Source organism: Megachile rotundata, chromosome 10 (assembly GCF_050947335.1).
Source record: "Megachile rotundata isolate GNS110a chromosome 10, iyMegRotu1, whole genome shotgun sequence".
Taxonomy (NCBI): domain Eukaryota; kingdom Metazoa; phylum Arthropoda; class Insecta; order Hymenoptera; family Megachilidae; genus Megachile; species Megachile rotundata.
Genome location: NC_134992.1, coordinates 6,705,980 through 6,729,127, shown reverse-complemented (window position 1 = coordinate 6,729,127; position 23,148 = coordinate 6,705,980). Strand labels below are relative to the sequence as shown.

The window sequence follows — 23,148 nt, the reverse complement described above, 5'->3', positions numbered from 1 at the left end:
ACTTGAATAATCGAATACTTGAATACTTGAGTACGTGAATACTTGAACACTGGAAAACTTGAATTCTTGAATACTCGAATACTCGAATACTTGAATACTTGAGTATGTGAATACTTGAACACTGGAATATTTGAATACTTGAATATTTGAACACTTGAAAACTTGAAAACTTGAAAGCTTGAAAACTTAAAAATCTGAAAACTTGAAACTTGAAAATTTGAAACTAGAATCCTGAAATTTAAAACTCGATAACATAAACCCTAAAAACTTAAAACTTTCTAAATCAAAAACTTGATAACCAGAGAACTGCAAAATCTAAAAATTGAAATACTAAAATATAAAAGAATTGCAAATTTATACATTTCTATGATCACTAGATGACAAACGTGACAATTCGAAAATTTCCCACTTGCGAATGCATCATCCCCTTATACTGACGTCATCCATGTATTCACGTGTAATATTTTAATCATGTTTGATCGTGGAAAGAACGCTTATCAACAGCGACGGTCACTCTTTTTATCGAATCGTTTATCAACGCGCAGCGTTCATCCTTGTCGAATTAAAAACCGAGAATATGGAAGAAGTGGGAAATCAGTTACAAGGTGAAATAAAATTGCTTATAAGTGTAATCTGGTTCGAGGAAGAGGACTGTGGTTAACAGCCGGATACGTGTTTCGTTTATACACGCGAAACTGATTGTGGACGACAGTCATTCAGTGGAGATCTATCAGTGAACTTACTCTCTGCAAGACAATCCTTAGTTTATGGTTAGTCTACTTTGCATTTCGATATTTTATAAAAACACATTTTGTAAAATTTATAACTCTTGAAACCCTACGTTAGTGAAAACTGTATAAGGTTGACATGTATAAGATTAGAGCTAGAATTTTCATGTTTGATAAATGTGAAGCTGGTAATTTTTTAATTTTTTAAATATTTTTGTAAATGAAAGTTACGTAAGGAATAGTCGTGTGAAAAGTTCAGCATTATTCAGAATAATCGTGAGACACAATTGTGAGTGCTAGTGAATAAGTTTCGTTTTCATTAACACTTTGATGGTTGTACAACAGTGATGAATAATTGAGACACAGAAGGCGCTTGCGGGTATTAATGAGCAGTTTATTTTTTTATTTGAATGTCTAAAATTTCTGTAGCTTGAAATTTGTAAGTTCTCCAATTTTGTAATTATCAAATTTAAGAAGTTGTAGATTTGATAATTAGAAATTAAGAAGAAAAGAGAAGTAGAGTGTTAGAAAAGTAGAAAATTAGGAAATACAAAAGCAAATAATTAGAAAAACTGTGAAATAGGAAGTTAGAAAATTGGAAAATTTAAGAATGAACAAATTGGGAAATGGAAAAAAAGGAAAATTAGAAATTGGAAATTAGAGGCTTGGAAAATTAGAAAATTGCAAAATTGCAAAATTGCAAAAATAGGAAAAATAGGAAAATTAGAAATTGAAAACTTGGAAAATTAGAAAATTAGAAAATTGCAAAATTGGAAAAATAGGAAAATTAGAAATTGGAAATTGGAAGCCTGGAAAATTAGAAAATTGCAAAATTGCAAAAATAGGAAAATTAGAAATTGGAAGCTTGGAAAATGGGAAAATTGGGAAAATTGGGAAAATTGGAAATTGGGAATATTAGAAAATTAGAAAATTAGAAAAAATTAGAAAATTAGAAAACTAGAAAACTAGAAAATTAAAAATTTCAACAGAAGTTTGAAAAATTCCATAATATCAAAATTTGGAAATTCCCGAATTTGTCAATGAAAAAAGTACGCATCTCGTCCCCTCTATCCCCTCTCATAAACTAAAACACAACCAGGTGCAAAAAGTCGCGAGTACACGATACTATCAGCGCTATAACTCACCCAATACCGTACACATAATATACATCTACCATGTATATATCTACGATACATCCAAAAATTTCCGAAAAGTAACAATATTTACTCCTTTATTCACAGAATTAACTCCATCGAGCCAGCATCAAATCGCGTCACTCGCACACCAACCATGAAGACATCCTTCAAAATGCCAAATCTGACCACCGTATTCTTCTCTCTGGTCATCTTGCACCTCACACTCAGTGTCCAGTGTAGAACACATCGATCTTCAAAATTCGACGGTCAAGTTTCGGATCCTATCGTTTCTCCAAACCTGGAGACCGTTCCTCGAAAGACGTTATCCTCCAGCATCGAATACAGAATAGGAGATCCTAATAGCGTGATAACTGCTCCTCGTGAATTGTCACCGAAGATGGAAGGCGCAGAACCATCCGAAGATCATTTGGCGGGTCGTGTGCCAGACAGCTACAGGATTATTCCACGCAAACCAGAACCACCCAGGATCGAGATGCAATTGATAAAAGGACACGTGTCCCGAACGGGAGATTGGATAGTGGAGTACAGATTTTCCGACAATTACGAAAACGATCGGTCGAAATCGCATGATGGAATCAGTGCTACCAGTGATAAACCTCAGGAGCAGACTACTAAAAAGCCTAAAGGTGGACTCGGTTCTAGGACCATCTTTGAGATACCTGGCAGGCAATGTCCGCAGGGTTATCAATTGGATTATAGGAAACAGTGCAGAAAAGCTGTCCAGTTTTGGTACGAAGACTGAGCTTTCGGTATGTGAATACTTGTTATGTTATTTTTAGGGAACTCATGTAGCTAAGTGATTATTTGATCACTTTTGACACGTAGATTAAACCTTTAGCCTACAAGTTTCCGGCGAGCGCGTCAATTATTACTACAGTGTTGAGGTAAATAAAGAATGTTAGGTTTTTGCATCTAGCGATCTTTAATTGTACAAATTGCTATTATACTCAAAATTCGATTTTTATGCAAATACGATTTTTTGTCACATTTGAATTGTAATATGCGTCGAGTCTGACTCGATGTTATGGGCAAAAAAGTTAAAGGTTTAGAGTGCGACAACTCCAGAAATTCACTTTTTGTCTCAATGTCAGATTGACAATTATAAATGTACGTTTCGACTACAAAAATGCTAGAGTTAAATAACAAATTGATTAGATTACTAGAATTCACTACATTTCATGATTTTTTACTTAATCTCAAAACAGTTAATTTACTGTTCTAACCTCAAAGTTAGCTTTTAATTCTTAATTCCTAATTTTATTTCTGTAACTTGTCAAATAATTTTATAATAATTTTGTGTTTGTACTGTTTTTATATTTAACATTAATATTTAAAGTGTGTTTACGTTTCATCATGACTGTATCCTGATTATTTATTACATCAATATTGTCTCTGGAAGAATTGTCTGTTTCGATAAAATCCACGTTACACATTTGTAATCGAAACAATTCATTAAGAGTGATTTAATTACTTCAATAGATAAATTAATATCTGCACGCGTAAATAAAATTCGTTTAACTGCGTCCGTTATGCAGTTGTAAACACTGATATGACTCATAACTGAAAAATGAAATGTAATTCAGTCACTTAAATAATTTAGTTATTGTTATTGATAAAGCAACGTGCACCAAACAAATGTTTAACAAATATTTTTTTTTTATGAACAAAACATATATTGATAATCAAATCAGGTTATTTTATTTAACGTTTCTATTGCAATTTTGCAACATGTTTCTATCATGTTTTTATTTCTTTTCAGGTAACTAAAATAATGAGCCAAAGAACATCTATATTTGATCACACGGATGACGTCATGAATAAACTTTCATTTCGAACAATTTTTGTAAAACTCTATTTTGTAAGAAACTGTTTCTCTTTTTTAAATAAATTATTTTACAAAGAACACGCGAAGTCTTCGTTTCTGACTCATGTTACGAAAGTTATTTACTTATCGATATGATCGGTGACATCACTGTCGAGTTACCATGACGTTTGTCGACTTTCGATTCCCAAACTTTATCTTGAAATTCGAGGTATCTTTATCATTTGTTAATAAATGTCACCATGATTTTACAGTAATTTTCCTTTATGTGCAATGATGCTTTTTAAAAATAAAATTGTATCATTTTTTTATATCATTACTAAAAGACTGATTATTCAACATGATATATTTCTTTAAATTAAAACAAATTATATCATTTATATACATCTTCAAATTTATTAAAAAATTTTGACTGCAAAATTGATTTTTGCATTTAAATAAATTTTTACAATAATTATGCTATTGGTAAATTATTGTTAAATATTGTTAAAAGGTTAATGACCTTGTATATAAAAGATAAATATTCGTACATAATACTAATAATAAATAAAAAAAAATGTGATAATTTTGAAGAGCTGCTATTTCAATAAGTTCAGAATTTTGCAGAATTAGAATTAAATTATTCTGTAAATTATAACATGATTAAAAACTAATTCAATTAGAGCGATCATAACAATTGACCTAATATAATCAATCAATTATAATAACTCACATTATAATTTATAACTTTCAGTCATATCTTTCATTCAACCAAATTACAATTCAATTTATAAATACAATTAAAGGATAATTATAAAGCAGGTGCACTACAATGCAACTGAATCAAAATTATAAACAAATATTACTTTATACTTAATAATTCAAATGATCGCAAATCGATATTCAATCACTTTTTTGCTTCAACTAATTCAATCAATTTTCAATTGATTCTCTGTCAACTAATTCAACCAATCTTTAACTGACTCTCTTTTAATTCAATCTTCAACTGACTTCCAGTCTAATTCAATAAACCTCCAAATAACTTTCTGAAAATAATTTCAAATAATTTTTCTGAAAATACAATTTGTTGAAATAACTTTCTGAAAATTGTATTTCTGTTCAAACATTATTCACAACACATTTAGTATCAAAAATAAAATTCTTCTATTTATAGATTTTGAAGAATTTCTTTGCACAATTATTTAATAACTTTCAACTTCATTTTTAATTCCGAGGTAAGTGAGCATTGTGTGCTTTTATTGTTAAGCTCAGCAATCTTTATAAGCCGGATTAATATTAAAGGAAGTCTCCTCCCGAGGTATCTGCCTATCTATAACGTCAACTAAATAACCCATAAACTTTTAACCTCTAACTTTTCCCCGCGTTCTTATAACATCTGTCAACTAAATCCATAAACTTTTAACCTTCAACTTTCCTCCACGTTCCTTATCACGCATGCGATAAATGTCTCGAACTCGTGAATAAATATCCCCCTATCTTGCAACCCTCTCACCAAACAAACCTATTCACCAGGGTAATAAAACCAGCGAAATGTGTCTCGCGAAACCTCGTAAAACTATTCGTGAGAAACGATATTCACGAGTCCGATTCTAATCGATATGGATCATGAAAATAACGCGTGACGATGACAGTCGTTCCTTTTATCAAGTTTATCATCCTCATCCTCATAAGTTAAAAATAAAATAAAAATGTACGAGGTGGGAAGGTAGATTTATGGCGACAGGAAACTGCTTATAAAACTTACATGCTTTGAGGAAGAGGTAGTTAAAATTTGTATTCAACGGATGAACATCTGTTTAAAGTGGTTCGAAGTTGATATTAAATCAGTATGAAGATCTTATTGAGTATGTTGTACTTGATTAATGTTCTTTTTGTGATGCAATTTTTTGATACTGTCGAGGGAGAGTCGGAAATCGAGGAGAGAATGGCATTGCCTATTCAGCTGCCGGAAGCTCTGAGGATTGAACCTCGTTCTCGTCAATTATGAATGGACTTATCCGAAAAAATGGCTTGATAATTCGATAGTTTGCCACTAAGTAACCTAACTGATGGAACATGGGGAGGTTATTATGTTTAAAATGAAATAAAAACGCAGTAATTTTAAAGAGACTAAATGAATTTATTATTTAAGGAAAACGAGTTGGAAGGTCCTCTTTGAAATTTGTTAATTAAACTTGTTTTATGAACATTGACAAAGCATTTCTAAATAACCCACTATATTTTTATACTCGTGAAAATAAAAATTTTCAATTATTGAAAAATTTGTATCAGGAAAAACAATAATGGAGAAATATTTTAAATTGATTTTATTTTTGACACACGAAGGTCAACATCGAGCGATATTTTATAAGTAATCGATCGACGCACGAAATTGATAATCGATTTCTCAATACATATATTTATTTTTGTTAATTTCATGGAAATGAAAATTCAGCGCTAGAAGCTGTTATAACTCAATAAATTATACGCAACTTTCAGCTTTTACGATTTTAAATTTTATATTTAACCTAAATAAATAACCTTAATAACCTAAAATGACTTTCAATGAAATGTGATAATTATTTCTTAAAAATAAGAAAATGATAAATGTTTTGGAATAAAATATAATAAGAAACTTGCGGAATTTTATTAACGTTTTTAAAATATATATGAGTCTCATGTATTTTATCGTTTTTAACCGAATTCTCATAAAATATGAGGAACATCACGAATTCGTGAATCGGTATGAATCACAGAAAGAATTTTTATTAATGTAATTAACAATGACAGTTATTATTTTTATCGAGAAGTGTATTATACATATAGTGGTTATCTATGACATGTTAAAAAAGTAGGGGTTAGTTTCAAGGTTGCAGAGAACTATATAAATATGAGTACTGCAGTTTGAATACAAATTAGTATAGTGTTGGGTCTGCGAAACTGATGTCTGAAAGGTTGTTCTTTGAATTGTTTCTAGGTAGACTAGGTATTGGTTCTAGGTAGACTGTTTTTTATTTAGTCAATTATATTGATTGACGTTCGTTGAGATATGTCTGATGATGCTAAAACAGTGATGGGGGAGATCAAGTGTTAAAGTGATTTTATGTTTAGAAATTTACAAAGATGGAAATCTAAGAATTTACGGACTTGAGAAATTTAAAATTTCGTATGGTTAGAGAATTGAGGATTTGAGAATTTTGGTATTTGAGAATTTGAGAATGTAAAAATGTGAGAATGTGAGAAGTTTAGAAGGAGAGAAGTTGGGAATTTCAGATTTTTGGAATTTGAAGGTTTTGAAATGTGAGAATTTTGGAATTTGAAGGTTGTGAAATTTGAGAATTTTGCCATCGAGAATTTAGGAATTTGAGAATTTTGGAGTTTGAGAATTTTGGAATTTGAGAACTTTGGAATTTGAGAATTTTGGAATTTGAGAACTTTGGAATTTGAGAATTTTGGAATTTGAGAACTTTGGAATTTGAGAATTTTGAATTTGAGAATTTTGGCATTTGAGAATTTGAAAAATTGAAAATTTGAGAATTTGAAAATCATGGAAATTCAAATATGTGTACAACTATATCTCCAAATACAAAAATTCCAAAACCAAACTTACTCATGTAGCCCACATATGCCCTGACATTCCCCCAAAATAATAATAAAGTTCACTTACTTATTCACAGAATAAAACCTTGGATCGGAAACCCCCTTAAACATTTTTTATTTATCAAGTTGGACACATCGACAACTTATTAGCAACAATATCCACATCTTTTATTTCAATCAAAACTGAGTTATCCAAATTTGACGTATCAGTCACCGCATCATTATGAAGAGATCAACCAGCATATTATTTTTGACAAACCTTTTTCTCGTTCTACTTATAATGCAACTTTCGATCATCGTCGATGGTAGAAATCGTCGATCGTTAGATCTCAGGGAGGCTAATGACATTGCCTTAAGGTATATCACTACAATACCAAAACACTGTCCTCCAGGTACAGTAAACATAGGAGGACGCTGCAGGGATGTATACACGTCACATAATTGATTCGATTGTGTATGAAGTAAATGATAGACCGTTTTGGACACTCTTCATGTATTTGTAATTATAGAGGATTAACCCTTTAGACTCCTATGTCGAGTATGGCTCGACTTTTCTCTTGGATCTAAGTAATTCAGAGAAATAGGTTGGTTCAGTATAAATTTTTATTAATTTACTATTTATAATAAATGAAAAATGTATTTGTAACATACGCGCACTGTTACAACACACTTAATGGAGAAACCCTTTCTATTTTGTAAATGAAAGAGTTGATGGTAAAAGAAAATAAGGAGTGCAAAGGGTTAATAATACTTTTTAATTAAATGAATTCTTGTTATGTACGCTTAAGTTGTATCAAAATTCGTGCTATTTATGTTCTGACTGCATTCAAAGGTTATGTTCTGTATGTTCAAATTGCATTCGTATAAAATACTGTATAAATTCAAATAAATAAAATATGTGCTCAAACAAATTTGTATTACTTTCTAATTTGTGTTCAAACAAATATGTTTACTTTCTTTTCAAATCACTTCATGGTATACATATGTTATGTTCTAATAAACTTGTATTACACATACGTGTATTATATGTACATGCTTAAATTGTGTTGAAACAAACATGCATCACGTATGAAAATTGTTAAAAAATACAAAATAAGAAAGAAGTTGCGAAACTTCATTGACGTATCAAGAATATAATGTTTTTGTATATACAATATTTTATTTTGTTTAAATAGTATATGTGGAATATTCTGATATAGTAAAATATTGTGTAATATTGTATAACACAAAATATGGCACAACACTATCATTTTATACTAGTGTTATAAATAATATTAATATATAATTATTGACGTAATACTGTCTACAATGTGATATAAAATATTCATACTATAATATAAATATTATATACATATGTTATATTGAGAGTGCAATTATATAATATTGCATACTCGAATGGCAGGCAGCCAAAATTACATATTCTTCATTTGCAAGAAAACAAATTCTATTGACTACACTGATCAATCAAAATAATTATACTTGGCGATTGTTCATTAATACTCACATACGTGTGTGTGTGTACGTGTCATACGTATACGTGTCAATTGCACAGCTTTTACAGTACATTACATTGCACAGCTTTTACGTAGTTTTTATACATTGAAGAAAATGGTTCAATATATCGAAGAAAATATTTCATTTTCCATACTTCAATATATTAAAGAAAATGCTTCATAGACCATACTTCAATATATTGAAGAAAATACTTCACATTTCATACTTCAACATGTGAAAGAAAATATTCGAAGAACATGATAATGTATTCAGAAAATACTTGAGGAAAGTGTGAATATATTCAAGAAAATACTTGAAGAAAATTCTTTTTGGCAAGAAAAAACCAATTTAAATTTATGTACACCTACACATTTAGTTCACCCACGCACTTTAACGAAAACTAACTCATCAGAATAAAAATATTTAAATCCTTCATGCAATTTCTTTAATAAATAAAATGTTTCAGAACTCTGTTATGGCCTTCATTTAAAAATATATTTATACTCTTGAATAAACACAATCTCAAAGCAAAATTGTTACGTATTTTCTGTGTTTCAGTGCTTCATAAAGAATGTGTTCAAATCTTTCCGCCTGAACAAATACAATACGCTAGAATAATAAAACCAATATATTGTCTCATGAATTTTTATTAAACTCTTCGTGAGAAACAATATTTACGAATTCGAGAATTCTAATCGCTGCAAATCACGAAAAGAACTTTTATTAGTATTATCAACAACGAAATTTATTTTTAGTTACTTGTTTTTCAACAACGAAATTTATTTTTAGTTACTTGTTTTTCAACAATAATAGATTTTTTTAACGACAAGTTTATTATAGTATGGCGTTTATCTGTGCCATGCTAAAAATATTAAAAAAGTAGAGATTAGTTTCAAGGTTGCAGAAAACTGCATATAAATCTGGGTATTGCAGTTCAAATTCAAACACATATGTTTGAGCTAATCTGTGATGGGTTGTCTCCAGACAGCAGAGGTATATTTTCGTTCTTTTATTCTTATTTGATTGCATTGAACTTTGGTAACTATGCGATAATTACAAAATTAGTATTTTTGAAAATGTTGAAAAATATGAAGCTATGAAAATTTTGAAATTTTGAGAATTTGGGAATTTGGGAATTTGAGAATTTGAGAATTTGGGAATTTTAGAATTTGGGAATTTTAGAATTTGGGAATTTGGGAATGTGGGAATTTGGGAATTTGGGAATTTGGGAATTTGGAAATTTGAGAATTTGGGAATTTGAGAATTTGGGAATTTGAAAATTTTGGAATTTGAGAGTGGGAATTTAAGAATTTGGGGATTTGAGAACGTGGGGATTCGAGAAATTGGGAATTTTAGAATTTGGGGTTTTGATAATTTTGGAATCTGAGAATTTGGGGATTTGAAAATTTAGGAATTTTAGAATTTGGGAATTTTAGAATTTGGGAATTTGAGAATTTTGGAATTTGAGAATTTGGGGATTTGAGAGTGGGCATTTAAGAATTTTGAAATTTTGAGAATTTGCGGATTTGAGAATTTGGGAATTTGGGAATTTGAGAATTTGAGAATTTGGGAATTTTAGAATTTGGGAATTTTAGAATTTGGGAATTTTAGAATTTGGGAATTTTAGAATTTGGGAATTTGGGAATGTGGGAATTTGGGAATTTGGGAATTTGGGAATTTGGAAATTTGAGAATTTGGGAATTGGAGAATTTGGGAATTTGAAAATTTTGGAATTTGAGAGTGGGAATTTAAGAATTTGGGGATTTGAGAACGTGGGGATTCGAGAAATTGGGAATTTTAGAATTTGGGGTTTTGATAATTTTGGAATCTGAGAATTTGGGGATTTGAGAATTTAGGAATTTTAGAATTTGGGAATTTCGGAATTTGGGAATTTGAGAATTTTGGAATTTGAGAATTTGGGGATTTGAGAGTGGGGATTTAAGAATTTTGAAATTTTGAGAATTTGCGGATTTGAGAATTTGGGAATTTGGGAATTTGAGAATTTGAGAATTTGGGAATTTTAGAATTTGGGAATTTTAGAATTTGGGAATTTTAGAATTTGGGAATTTTAGAATTTGGGAATTTTAGAATTTGGGAATTTTAGAATTTGGGAATTTGGGAATGTGGGAATTTGGGAATTTGGGAATTTGGGAATTTGGAAATTTGAGAATTTGGGAATTTGAGAATTTGGGAATTTGAAAATTTTGGAATTTGAGAGTGGGAATTTAAGAATTTGGGGATTTGAGAACGTGGGGATTCGAGAAATTGGGAATTTTAGAATTTGGGGTTTTGATAATTTTGGAATCTGAGAATTTGGGGATTTGAGAATTTAGGAATTTTAGAATTTGGGAATTTTAGAATTTGGGAATTTCGGAATTTGGGAATTTGAGAATTTTGGAATTTGAGAATTTGGGGATTTGAGAGTGGGGATTTAAGAATTTTGAAATTTTGAGAATTTGCGGATTTGAGAATTTGGGAATTTGGGAATTTGAGAATTTGAGAATTTGGGAATTTTAGAATTTGGGAATTTTAGAATTTGGGAATTTTAGAATTTGGGAATTTTAGAATTTGGGAATTTTAGAATTTGGGAATTTTAGAATTTGGGAATTTGGGAATGTGGGAATTTGGGAATTTGGGAATTTGGGAATTTGGAAATTTGAGTATTTGGGAATTTGAAAATTTTGGAATTTGAGAGTGGGAATTTAAGAATTTGGGGATTTGAGAACGTGGGGATTCGAGAAATTGGGAATTTTAGAATTTGGGGTTTTGATAATTTTGGAATCTGAGAATTTGGGGATTTGAGAATTTAGGAATTTTAGAATTTGGGAATTTTAGAATTTGGGAATTTCGGAATTTGGGAATTTGAGAATTTTGGAATTTGAGAATTTGGGGATTTGAGAGTGGGGATTTAAGAATTTTGAAATTTTGAGAATTTGCGGATTTGAGAATTTGGGAATTTGGGAATTTGAGAATTTGAGAATTTGGGAATTTTAGAATTTGGGAATTTTAGAATTTGGGAATTTTAGAATTTGGGAATTTTAGAATTTGGGAATTTTAGAATTTGGGAATTTTAGAATTTGGGAATTTGGGAATGTGGGAATTTGGGAATTTGGGAATTTGGGAATTTGGAAATTTGAGAATTTGGGAATTTGAGAATTTGGGAATTTGAAAATTTTGGAATTTGAGAGTGGGAATTTAAGAATTTGGGGATTTGAGAACGTGGGGATTCGAGAAATTGGGAATTTTAGAATTTGGGGTTTTGATAATTTTGGAATCTGAGAATTTGGGGATTTGAGAATTTAGGAATTTTAGAATTTGGGAATTTTAGAATTTGGGAATTTCGGAATTTGGGAATTTGAGAATTTTGGAATTTGAGAATTTGGGGATTTGAGAGTGGGGATTTAAGAATTTGGGGATTTGAGAATGTGGGGATTCGAGAAATTGGGAATTTTAGAATGTAGGGTTTTGATAATTTTGGAATCTGAGAATTTGGGGATTTGAGAATTTAGGAATTTTAGAATTTGGGAATTTTAGAATTTGGGAATTTTAGAATTTGGGAATTTTAGAATTTGGGAATTTGGGAATTTGGGAATTTCGGAATTTGGGAATTTGAGAATTTTGGAATTTGAGAATTTGGGGATTTGAGAATTTGGGGATTTGAGAATTTGTGAATTGTAGAATTTGATTGCATTGAACTTTGGTCACCATTCAGTAATTACATACTGAGTATTTTTGAAAATGTTGAAAGCTATGAAAGTTTTGAAATTTAAGCTCTTAGGAACGAATTTTACGCGGCGCTTTTCTGTGCGGGTTCGAATTACGCATAAATAATACTAATTTAATAATCAAATATACTCGATAATGCCTACCTATGCACTGATATTTTAAGAAAAACAATAATAGTGCCGACTTATTTATTTACAGAGTAAAACCTTGAATTTTTCGCAAACTTAAAAGTTGGATATTTATCGAGTTGGACACATACCAGCAATAATATCTTCAGTTTTTATATCAATCACAATCAATTTATCCAAATTTCTATTATTCCTCACCACATCACAATGAAGAGTTCATCAATTGGTATGTCATTTTTGACAAGTGTTCTACTTGTCCTACTTATAATGCAACTGTCGATCAGCATCGAGGGTAAGAATCGTCGATCATTAGATGAACGAAGTGCTGCTAATAGAATCGACGAACGTGAAGGATCTCCAGATGCAGTTAGTTTGAGGGATGCTAATGGTATGACACTTACTTACAGACATATCCTTAGAACATCCCCAATCCCCCCCAAATGCCCACCTGGGCAAGTATTCGCACATCACCGCTGCAGAGAAGTTTAGTGACACGATTGTAGTTTTGTTAGTGCACTGATTTAATAAAAGTCCATTTTGAACAGTCCTTTTATTTCTGACTACATCACTGCAGAGGATTAATAATGTTGTCTACTTAAATACATTTGTGTTACAAACATGTAGATTGTATTTAAATTTGTGCAACATATGCGTAAATTGTGTTGAAATAAATGTATGTTACGTATATTTAAATAGTGTTACATACATGTAGATTGTATTTAAATTCTGTGCAACATATGTGTAAATTGTATTGAAATAAATGTGTGTTATGTTTAAATAGTGTTTAAATTAATTTTTGTTATGTATGTTTACGTTTTCTTCAAATAATTTTCTGATACACATGTTTAGGTTATAATCGAATAAACTTCTACTATATGTGGTAAAGTTGTGTTCAAATAAACTTGTCAGGTACAAAATTTGGAAATTTCGAGAATTTGGAGATTTGGGAATTAGGGAATTTGGGAATTTGGGAATTTGAGAATTTGGGAATTTGGGAATTTGGGAATTTTAGAATTTGGGAATCTGGGAATTTGAGAATTTGGGAATTTGGGAATTTGGGAATTTGGGAATTTGGGAATTTTGGAATTTGAGAATTTGGGGATATGAGAAAAAATTGTTATACTGAAGAAAACACTTTATGTCTTCAAAACATATAAAAAAAAAACTTGAAAGAAATTCTAATATATTAGAAAAAAATACTTCAAGAAAATTCTAATATATTAGAAACAAATACTTTAACAAAATTTTAATATATTGAAAAAAAATATTTGAAGAAAATTGTCCCTGACCGTAAAATTGTAAATATCAATTTATGTATACCCACCTAATATTCAGTTTACGTATAAAAATTTTAACAAAAACAATTTAGCCTTTCATTTATAAGAATATGTTAACCCTTCATGTATTTCTGGAATGAATAAAATGTTTCAAAAACATAAATACAGAATTACGTTATCATTTTAAAAATATACTTATACTTTCAAATAAAAATGATTGTAAAGTGATTATAAAAAATGATTTATAAAATTATAAAGTCTTCACGAATGTTTATTTCTTTATTATTTGATAAACGATATTATTAAATCATTCTGCTGAACAAACTTATTTATCACAATAATAAAATCAATGTCTGTAATACTCTAATGTCACGACCAAACGCGTCTCAAGAATTTTCATAAAATTTTATGTGACATCTATGTTCACGAATTCGTGAGTTCTAATCGTTGCAAATTATAGCAAAAACGTTTATTAGTATTATTAACAGTGACAATTATTTTTAATTATTTGTTTTTCAACAATAATGGTTCCTTTTATCGACAAGTTTATTAGTGTGGGGTTTATCTGTGATATGTTACAAACATAAAAGGAGTAGAGGTTAGTTTTAAGGTTACAAGAAACTGCATATAAATCTGGCCATTTGAATTCAAATGCTGCGTTGGAATATGGGAAACTGGTTTCAAACGGGTTGTTTAAACTGTCTTGGTGCAATACAGGTATTCTATATACATTCCCTTATTTATACTTGATTATTATTTGATACTTTTGAAACCATTAAGATTGTGTGTTATGATGTTAAGGTAGTGATGGGTATAAACAGATCACGTGTTTGTTCGAGAGATCTTAAATTTAGAAGTTTCTGTAGTTGGAAATTTAATAATTTGCGAATTTGAGAATTTGGGGATTTTTAATTTTGTATGGTTCGAGAATTGGGAATTTGGGGATTTGAGAAGTTGGGGATTCGAGAGGTTGGGGATTTGAGAATTTGGGCATTTGAGCATTTGGGGATTTAAGAATTTGAGAATTTTGGAATATTGGAATTTGAGAATTTTGGAATTTGCGAGTTTTGGAATTTGAGAATTTGGGGATTTAAGAATTTGGGAATTTGAGAATTTGAGAATTTTGGAATATTGGAATTTGAGAACTTTGAGATTTGAGAATTTTGGAATTTACGAGTTTTGGAATTTGAGAACATTGGAATTTGAGAATTTTGGAATTTGCGAATTTTAGAATTCGAGAATTTTTGAATTTGCGAATTTTGGAATTTGAAAATTTTGAAATTTGAGAATTTTGGAATTTGAAAATTTCCGAATCTTAAATTTTAAAACTAAGCAGTTTCAGAATTTGAAAATTTGCGAGTACACTGACCATCAAAGCGCTAATATACATACATCATATCACATTCTACACATATCTTATATACGTCCAAAGTTTTCTACAAAATATTTATTCATTCACAGAATTAACTCGACCGTACAATCAGTATCAAATCAGCTCCGCACATTATCGAACCATGAAGACCTCGTTCAAAATACCAAATCTGGCCACCGTGCTCTTTGCTCTGGTTATTCTGGACCTCGCATTAATAGGTGTCCAGTGTAGAACACGTCGATCTCCAAATCTGGAGATCGCCCCTCGTGAAGCGTTATCCTCCAGGATCGAATACAAAATAGGAAATCCTAATAACTTAGAAACTCGTCAATTATCAGCGAAGATGGGAAATAGTGAGGGACTCAGTTTCAGACACATCATTCAGGTACCTCCGAGAGAGTGTCCTGAGGGATATGGGTTGGATTACAACAATGAGTGCAAACCTGCGGTTGATATTAGCTCTGCTGACCCTGTCTTGGAGTATCTTCATAACAGGAAAGTCAAGAAGCCTCGCAGGAAAAATTAACACTTTAATGGGTGCTCACACATGTGTACAATTGTTGTGGAACAATTGTAGTGTTCGTTCACACATATGTGTGATGCTAAGGTTATTGGCCTTTTATGTGATGACTACTTTAATAATTATCACACAAACATATTATATTAAATGTGTTGTTGTTTTCGTTTGTTTTATGCGTTCTCGCGTGTTGAATTATTTCGTGAATTTACATGAAGTTTCTTTAAATTAATTCTTGAGAAATAATTTCGTGAATTTACATAAAGTTTCTATAAATTAATCCTTGAGGAATGTTGCCGGTCGGTGGCAACGTTTGACTGCGAGGATGTCCATTGAAGTGTTGAAATGAAAATTCTTTAGTGATTTTTGGTGATTGGTATATTTATCATATGTGGAAATTTTTTGAGGGAAAGTTTTGGAGGTAAAATTGAAACAAAGTTTTGTAGGAATTTTGAAGTTATAGAAGCTAGAAATTTCAAATGAGTACTTGGCGATTTGAAAATTTACTAAATCATGTAGATAACCAGTTGACTTTGTATAACCTTAAACGCGATATATTTTATTCTGATCATTTTTTGCCATTAAAGATAATTAATAATGCTGTTTGCTTAAATAAATTTGTATCACAGACGTTTAAGTCGTACTCAAATTTCGTGGCATATTTAAGTTAGGTTAGGTTGATGTTTAGGTTATGTTTGAATAAACTTGTTCCACATATGTTTAAATTGTATTAAAACGAATTTGAGATGTATATGTTTAGCTTGTATGTTGTAAATAAATTGCTTCTAAGTAGGTGAGTATTGTTTTCAAATAAATCAGAATAAATTCCATTATTAAACTACACGTAAAAAGCCAACCTTCCTTACGTGATGTCAAAGTTATTCATACTAAACTCAAGACCTATTTAACCACTGATTTATTTAACTTTACTAATTAGTACCTCATTTCTATTTATTTATAGTCAAAGTTATTCACATTAAACTCAAGATCTATTTAACCACTGATTTATTTAACTTTACTAATTAGTACTTCACTTCTATTTATTTATAGTCAAAGTTATTCATACCAAACTCAGATCTATTTAACCACTGATTTATTTAACTTTACTAATTAGTACTTCACTTCTATTAATTTATAGTCAAAGTTATTCATACCAAACTCAGATCTATTTAACCACTAATTTATTTAACTTTACTAATTACTTCACTTCTATTTATTTATAGTAACTTACTATACACTTCTATTTATTGAAGTACACTTTGTTCTATTTGTCGAAGTACACTTCTATTTATTATTACACTGCTATTTATTGAAACACTAGAACATTTGTCTAACACATTTTTCCATATCAACATCTCCGAAGGTGTGATCAATTTGAATGAAACATCCTTTTGCATAAAAGCATTCTTCAAACTTCGCAGTATAAAGTCTCAAAACAAGTTATTTTAACTACTGAGCTAATTTCAGTGATAAACCAGTAAGATTTTGTTTCGGATGTAAATTTTTTTTCGACGGAAAGCGATGCTCAACATAAGACGAAGATAACGCATATGTATCGACCAGTTTATTAACACATGACCTTCATCTCATTATCATAATAACAGGAAAGTGAAGAAAGGTGGGGAATTAGTTTGTAGACGATATAAAAGCTGTTATTTTACGGCTGTTAAAGAAAGAATCAAAAGTCAGTGAAAGAGGATCGAGGAGGCAGGCCAAATTTGCATCTCACAAGCAGTGTTTACGCGCGTGGACGCAGTTCTCAGTGACGGATTCTGCTGGTTTTAGTGATTCAAATATTTGAGTAATTAAGACAATTTCTGGTGAGTGTAGTAGCTATTTTATATGTTTATGACTGTAGAGAATTTGTGGAATTGCGTTGATTTTTAATAGAGGACAATGATGGGTAAAATTCGAAGTGAAATTCGAGGTGCGAATTAGGTGAAATTCGAGGATTCTTGAATATGGGATTTTAGAAATTTAGAACTTGGGGATTTGAGAATATGAGAATACGGAAATTGTGAAATTTTGGGGATTTGGGAATTTTAGAGATTTAGGGATTTGAGAACTTGAGGATTTGGCAATATAAGAATTTAGGAATTTGAGAATTTTGGAATTTGAGAGTTTTGGAATTCGAGAATTTTTAAACTTGAGAATTCGGGAATTTGAGAATGTGGGCATTTTAGAATTTTGGAATTTGAGAATTTGGGGATTTGAGAATTTTGTTAATGTGAAAATTTAGGGATTTGAGAATTTGGGGATTTGAGAATTTTGGAATTTAAGAATTTTGGAATTTGAGAGTTTTGGAATTTGAGAATTTGGGGATTTGAGAGTTTTGGAATTTAAGAATTTTGGAATTTGAGAGTTTTGGAATTTGAGAATTTGGGGATTATTTGAGAGTTTTGGAATTTAAGAATTTTGGAATTTGAGTTTTGGAATTTGATAATTTGGGGATTTGAGAATTTGGGAATTTGAAAACTTGGAGGTTTGAGAATTTGGGAATTTAGAAATTTGGGGATTTAAGAATTTGGGAACTTGAGAATGTAGAAATTTGAGAATTTTGGAATTTGAGAAGTTTGAAATTTGAGAACTTGGGAACTTGGAAACTTGCAAACATGCAAACTTGCAAACTTGCAAACTTTGGAACTTGGTTACTTGGAAATTTGGTTATTTCAAAGTTTTTAAATTTTAGAATTCTGAAAATCTGGTATTTAGAAGTTCAAAATTTAAAAAATTGTGGACTTTGCCACATTATGAATTTAAGTATTAGAAAATATAGAATTTCAGAAATTAGGTCCTTCGAAAACTTTTAGTTGTTAAGAACAGAATCACAAAACTTCCTAAAAATACAGAAATGCATCTGAAAATTTGTGCACATGAACACTGGAAATTAACAAATTGTGAAAAAACGTAAAGTTTTAAAAGTAAGTTTTACGTAAACTTAAAGAATTTAATGAAAAGTTCTCAACGTCTCCTACCTTCCATTAAAAAAATTGACCCATCACTTGCTGATACGCAGTTTTAAAAAGTAACAGTGTTTTACTCGTTTATTCACAGAGCAAACAAAGAAGGGATTTCCTCGAAGCTCAGCAAATCTAACCACATTACAACCAGGATTAAGTCATCGATACTCCGCATATCAATTACTGAGTTATTATGAGGAGCTCATCGATTAATATGTCCCTTTCGATGACATTTATGTTCGTTCTATTTGTGTCGCAATTTTTAATCACCGTAGAGAGTAGGACTACTGGATCATGGGACAACGGACGAGTTGTTAATACAATTCGTAATCGGGACAAGTCCAACGAGGATGAAGACAGAATTATTTTCAAGGATGATGACGATGATGAACAGGAGGGTGCCACTAATGTGAGGGGTGATTTCAATAACGCTAAGGATGATGACAGTGATACACTTGTACACAAGAGTATCATTGGTGGAACATTACGGAATACGTGTAATGCAGGTTATAAAGCTGACGACAAAGGTCAATGTAGGAAAATTGAGCAAAATTTTCCCGAATAAGCATTCTATATACGCAGAAATGTCCTTTACGATATAAGCAAAAATGTACAATTTAATATAATCTCACGCAAGATGATGGCGAAGAATTATTAATTCATTCATAAATCGCTCCTTTTTATTTGAAAATAAATGGCAATTTTTGCCCTGATTTACTGTATTATACATCAGATGCATTATTTATTCGTTTCTTCAAAAATAGCTTTTGACGAAATCCTAATAAAGAATTTTAGATTGGAAAATTTAAAAATGTAGGTTAATTTAAGAATTTAGGGATTTGGAAATTTAAGAATGTGAAAATTTGAGGTATTTAAGGATTTGGGGATTTACAGGGTGGGTGAGATTTGAAAATTTTGAGGATTTTGGAAATTTGGGGGATTTTAGGAATTTCGAGAATTTTGGGAATTTTGAGGATTTGGAGATTTGAAAATTTGGGATTTTGAAAATTTTGGGATTTGGGAAGTTTAAAATTTGTGAAATTTGAGATTTGGAAATTTTGGGATTTGGGAATTTTAGGAATTTTGGGGACTTTGGGGATTTGTGGATTTAGGTATTTGGAAATTTGGGAAATTGGGAATTTTAGGGATTTGGGGATTTGGCAATTTTGTGATTTGGGCATTTGGGGATTTGAAGTATTGGGGATTTGAGAATTTTTCAGTTCTTTGAGAATAGTCAATTTGTAAATTTATGAATTTTGGGGATTTGGGGATTTGATGACGTCCAGTTACGCCCCTGACAGCAATTAATTGTAAACAAATATATTTTTAACGAAAGCTGTTACTACTTAACGTAACAGTAAAAATGATGAACAGTGAAATAAAATTATTAAATCTCAGAATTATGCAAAATATGTAATATATATATATTTAAAAATGTTAAAAATAATATGGTAGAAAATTCATTTTCGTAGACGAAAAAACATCGTCACATATATGAATGTATGTGTGGAAACGGACAAATAACGGTGGAATGCAAATTTTATTCGTTACTAAAATAATTTTATTTTGGAAATGTTTGACACGTATTGCGAGAATCAATATTTCAACGAAGAAAATTATTTTTAACTACAAAATTTGATGCATCTCGTAATTCATCTGCATAAAATTTGATGAAAGAAATTGAATTTATCGAAACGATTTATAAATTTTTACCGATTTGTGTCAATTCATTGTATATTTATGTATCTATTTTTTGATAAATAAAATTTTCAATACATTGAAACTTTCTATCATGTCGTTTGTGAATAAAAAATTACACGATTCTCCGAGGTTTTCATCTCTTCGAGAATGATTATTAATAATCTAAAATACGAATAAAATATATTTTTCGCTCTCTGTAATTATCGCTACACTTATCGTTTCATGGTCTAAATTTAATTTGTAAGATAAAGTGAAATTCATACGATAAAATAAATCATGCATTAATTATTCATTTCACTGGAAAACAACACTGGCTTCAGGAAGAATTTGTATAAATTTTTAAATCTAAAATAAGAAATACACTAGTATTTTCGTCAGTATAATTTATTTATTCGTTCATTTCATTTATTTATTTCCTGCAGCCATATTTATTTTTCTTCCAAAATAAACTTTATTCAGCGTAACTTTTGATCAATTTTTTCGAACGTAATTTTTGTAAAACTTTTTCTAATGTAACTCTTCCCAAACTAAACTCCTCTAAAATAAATATTTTTTACTTAATAACATCCTTCGTCTATTTGGTGCTTTCATTACAGTTTTTCGATTTTATTTATTTTTCGCCCAAAACAAATTTTCGTAACATTTTTTCAAATGCGACTTTTCCCTGAAATGAATGTTTGTTTAACCCTTTCGCTACGGTGATTTTTTCTGAGAAATGTGATTATGGTCTTATTTATTATAATAAAAAGTCAGATATTCTTATTTATAAAAAGCAAAGCTAAAGCCTTTCTATACAGTTTTTTTATCCTTCCTTTATGTACAAAGGATAATACAAATGACAAATGTTATAACACGCCGTCATAACTCTTTTTTATAAAAACTTTTTAATCACTAGGAAAAAACTCTGTTGGTATAAAAGTGGGCGCCTATAGGTGCTCTCAGTAATACAAACACAAAATTTCTAAGCGCCTATAGGCGCCCACAGTAGCCAAGGGGTTAATATATATTTTATTTGATTAATTTATTTCATGTTTTTGCTGAAGGTTTTCGATTTCATTTATCCTCGTCTGCTTCGCACATCGCATTGGTGTGAGAGAGACGACTCGATTTTCGTAGATTCAACTTTAACGCTCGAATATTGCGAAAATGAAGTTTTTACGAATGCAGCACCCATCAGTGAACTTCACTACAGGGTGCTCTGGTCGCTTTAGACAGCAATAAATACTCTATACTGAATAAAGTCGAATTTTCGAAGGTGCATGAGTGAGATGCTAATGTAAACAAGATGGCCGCCGCGGGACACTCATCTTAAGGGGTTATGTGTCGTCTAAATAATTAATTTGATGTAATAATGCACGTTTTTCAATTCTAAAATTAAAATTGACAAAATCTGTTAAATGTCACATTATATTTTGCAAAACGAATGATTCTTACAAAAACAGCTAACATTCTTAAAACTGTTTATTCATCGATACGTCTGATCGATGACTTCATTCGGTTATTACGAAGTGTCCGTCGATTTCCGATTCTCAGACCTTATCTGGGAGTTCGATGTATCGATAAAACCAATCCCTGTATCCGACTGATTTATCGTTTCGTGCTTTTCGAAATTCCTTCGTGATTCATAAAGCAATATTTCCTGGTGGAAGTATCGGCACGCTTTTAGCCCCGCGGGCAAGTCTAGACGATACTTTACAACGAGTTTTTGTTCCATTTAAATATCTATCTATAGTATAATATTTTATTATTTGAATCGTTGTGCTTAAACTATAGATTGTGTTTCATTGTTTTGTGATGTGATACTGCGACTATTTCAAATTCTTTTTTGTACGAAAGTATAAAGGGGGATTTTAGTGTATGAAAATTCACAAGGAAATATGGCAACGTAATGTAGATGAAATATTATACATATTTTCCTATTGTATTTTATAAATATTGTTGTGTTATTTATATTGTGATATTGTAAATATTATTCTGTTTTTCACTTTGGGATATTATAAACATTATTGTGTTTGTTATATTGCAATGTTATAAATATTATTGTGTTTTTTATATTGCAATGTTATAAATATTATTGTATTTTTCACATTGTGTATTACAAAATTATAACCTAAAACATTGCATATAATAAAAAGGCATAAACGTATTTGTACATTTAATTTATAATTAAAGAAAGAAATATACATATAAAGAATAATACACTGATCAAAGTGCACAAGATATTCAAGAATATCTTTACCCTTTTTTACGTCAGTTATTAACATTGTAAACGATGTATTTTGAACTTCATATGATAAAGTTGTAGTGAATGACACATACAACAATGTAGATATAAGTAAACACTTGAAAAGATAAATAACATGAATAATGATTCAAGAATAAATTCTTTATTTTGAGTATTTATAACTGTAATCTTATTTGCACTTATTTGCATTTATTCTTCAAACGTAATTTATGTTTAAAACAATTATTATTACCACATCAGAAAGTCACACAATAAGCTGAACTCTTTAGACAATTTTTTTTAAACCAGTATTGCTTTTCAAAATTATATTAACAACTTCACTAACTTACTATAAATGTATAAATCATGAAATATGTAATATGTGAACGATATAAATCATGTAATATGTAATATGTAAACCATAAATATATAAATCATGTAATATGTAATATGTGAATCATAA

At 30.2% G+C, this 23,148-nt stretch overlaps 3 protein-coding genes across 8 annotated transcripts in view; 2 read left to right on the top strand and 1 right to left on the bottom strand.

The window, feature by feature from the left end:
• Window positions 1–23,148, bottom strand: part of Nrx-1 (neurexin 1) — a 583,956-nt gene that overhangs the window by 85,071 nt on the left and 475,737 nt on the right. The window lies entirely within an intron of this gene.
• LOC105662989 (uncharacterized) lies at window positions 194–3,926 on the top strand. Its single transcript, XM_012289541.2, has 3 exons — window positions 194–770; window positions 1,970–2,634; window positions 3,645–3,926. Exon 2 carries the CDS (start codon window positions 2,019–2,021, stop codon window positions 2,625–2,627), a length of 609 nt encoding a protein of 202 aa, XP_012144931.2. The 5' UTR covers window positions 194–770; window positions 1,970–2,018; the 3' UTR covers window positions 2,628–2,634; window positions 3,645–3,926.
• LOC105662990 (uncharacterized) lies at window positions 17,465–19,487 on the top strand. Its single transcript, XM_012289542.2, has 2 exons — window positions 17,465–17,620; window positions 18,855–19,487. Exon 2 carries the CDS (start codon window positions 18,954–18,956, stop codon window positions 19,323–19,325), a length of 372 nt encoding a protein of 123 aa, XP_012144932.1. The 5' UTR covers window positions 17,465–17,620; window positions 18,855–18,953; the 3' UTR covers window positions 19,326–19,487.